General features: G+C 47.8%; 1 protein-coding gene across 1 annotated transcript in view; it reads left to right on the forward strand.

Annotated features, from left to right (window-relative positions):
• Positions 1-792, forward strand: part of LOC104998943 (putative tRNA (cytidine(32)/guanosine(34)-2'-O)-methyltransferase) — a 6,518-nt gene extending 5,726 nt beyond the window's left edge. Inside the window, exons 5-7 of the mRNA XM_010854343.1 lie at positions 45-236; positions 337-534; positions 738-792. Coding sequence (XP_010852645.1) covers positions 45-236; positions 337-534; positions 738-770 — 423 coding nt within the window. The 3' untranslated portion in view covers positions 771-792. The remainder of the gene's footprint in view (positions 1-44; positions 237-336; positions 535-737) is intronic.
• Positions 793-1,135: the final 343 nt, after the last annotated feature.

The following is a 1,135-nucleotide window of genomic DNA, read 5'->3' on the forward strand; positions in this document are numbered from 1 at the left end:
TGGTGCAAGAGTATAGAGAGTAGCTGGTGGATATGTGAGGGAGGCCTCCGTACCCATCTGGGGTGCAGCCTGAGTCACAGCTGACCCCAGACACCCTGGCCCTGTCTTGTCTCATCTGTCCCTGCTTGTCAGATCCAGATTTCAACCAGTTGGATGGCCCCACCCGCATCATTGTGCCATTTGTGACCTGTGGGGACCTGAGCGCCTATGATTCAGACCGCAGTTACCCACTGGACGTAAGTGCCCTGTCAACAGTGGGTTGGATGGGGGGTGCTGTCCTCTGTTCCCAGGTCCTCACAATGTGTGTGAGGACCCTCCCAATGTGTGTCCCTGCAGCTAGAGGATGGTTCAGAATACAAGTACACTCCACCCACGCAGCCCCCCATCTCACCGCCCTACCAGGAGGCCTGCGCATTGAAGAAGAAGGGGCAGCTGGCCAAGGAGATCTGCCCCCAGGACTGCCCCATGAGCACAGTGGACTTGTTGCCCCAGTCCCTGGCCACTCCACAGCGCTACACCCTGCAGACGTCTGAGGTCTGAAAACATGGACCCAGAGCCCTCAGTGCCCACAGTGACCCCCTCTTCATGTGCTTCTTTCTGCCCCAAATCATGTGGTATCTGGGACAAACTTCTGTTTCCTAACTCCCAATAGCTATAAAAATCAATGGGTAAAACCAAGTATAGTGAGCAGAAAAGCTTAACCAAATATCTGAGTCTCTCTTCTTTTTCTTGGGTAGGTGGAAGACAGTGGAGTGACTTGCTCATCTTAACACATGAAGGTAAATTTGCCTTTTTAATCTAAGAATTTGAGTAAACAGCATCTTTAAGAAAAAACTGAGTAAAATTCTACTTTTTAAAATTTTTACATCAACTGGTAAGATTTCAGTCAGCAGACCTTTACTAAAACTCCTGATGTTATGTGTCAGGAACTGCCTTAATGATTTTACACATTGAGGTACTCAGTAAACATTTATTGAACACATGCTGTGTGTTGGGCATTGCTCTAGATTTGAAGATGAAGCAGGGAACAAAACAGGCAGATACCCTGACCCTCAGAGCTTCTAGTATAGGAAAGAGGTAATAGTTCACAATCTAAATGCAGGAGTTTCCACTCACACATACATGTACTATTTAT

This window comes from Bison bison, unplaced genomic scaffold (assembly GCF_000754665.1).
Source record: "Bison bison bison isolate TAMUID 2011002044 unplaced genomic scaffold, Bison_UMD1.0 scf7180017853338, whole genome shotgun sequence".
Lineage (NCBI taxonomy): Eukaryota > Metazoa > Chordata > Mammalia > Artiodactyla > Bovidae > Bison > Bison bison.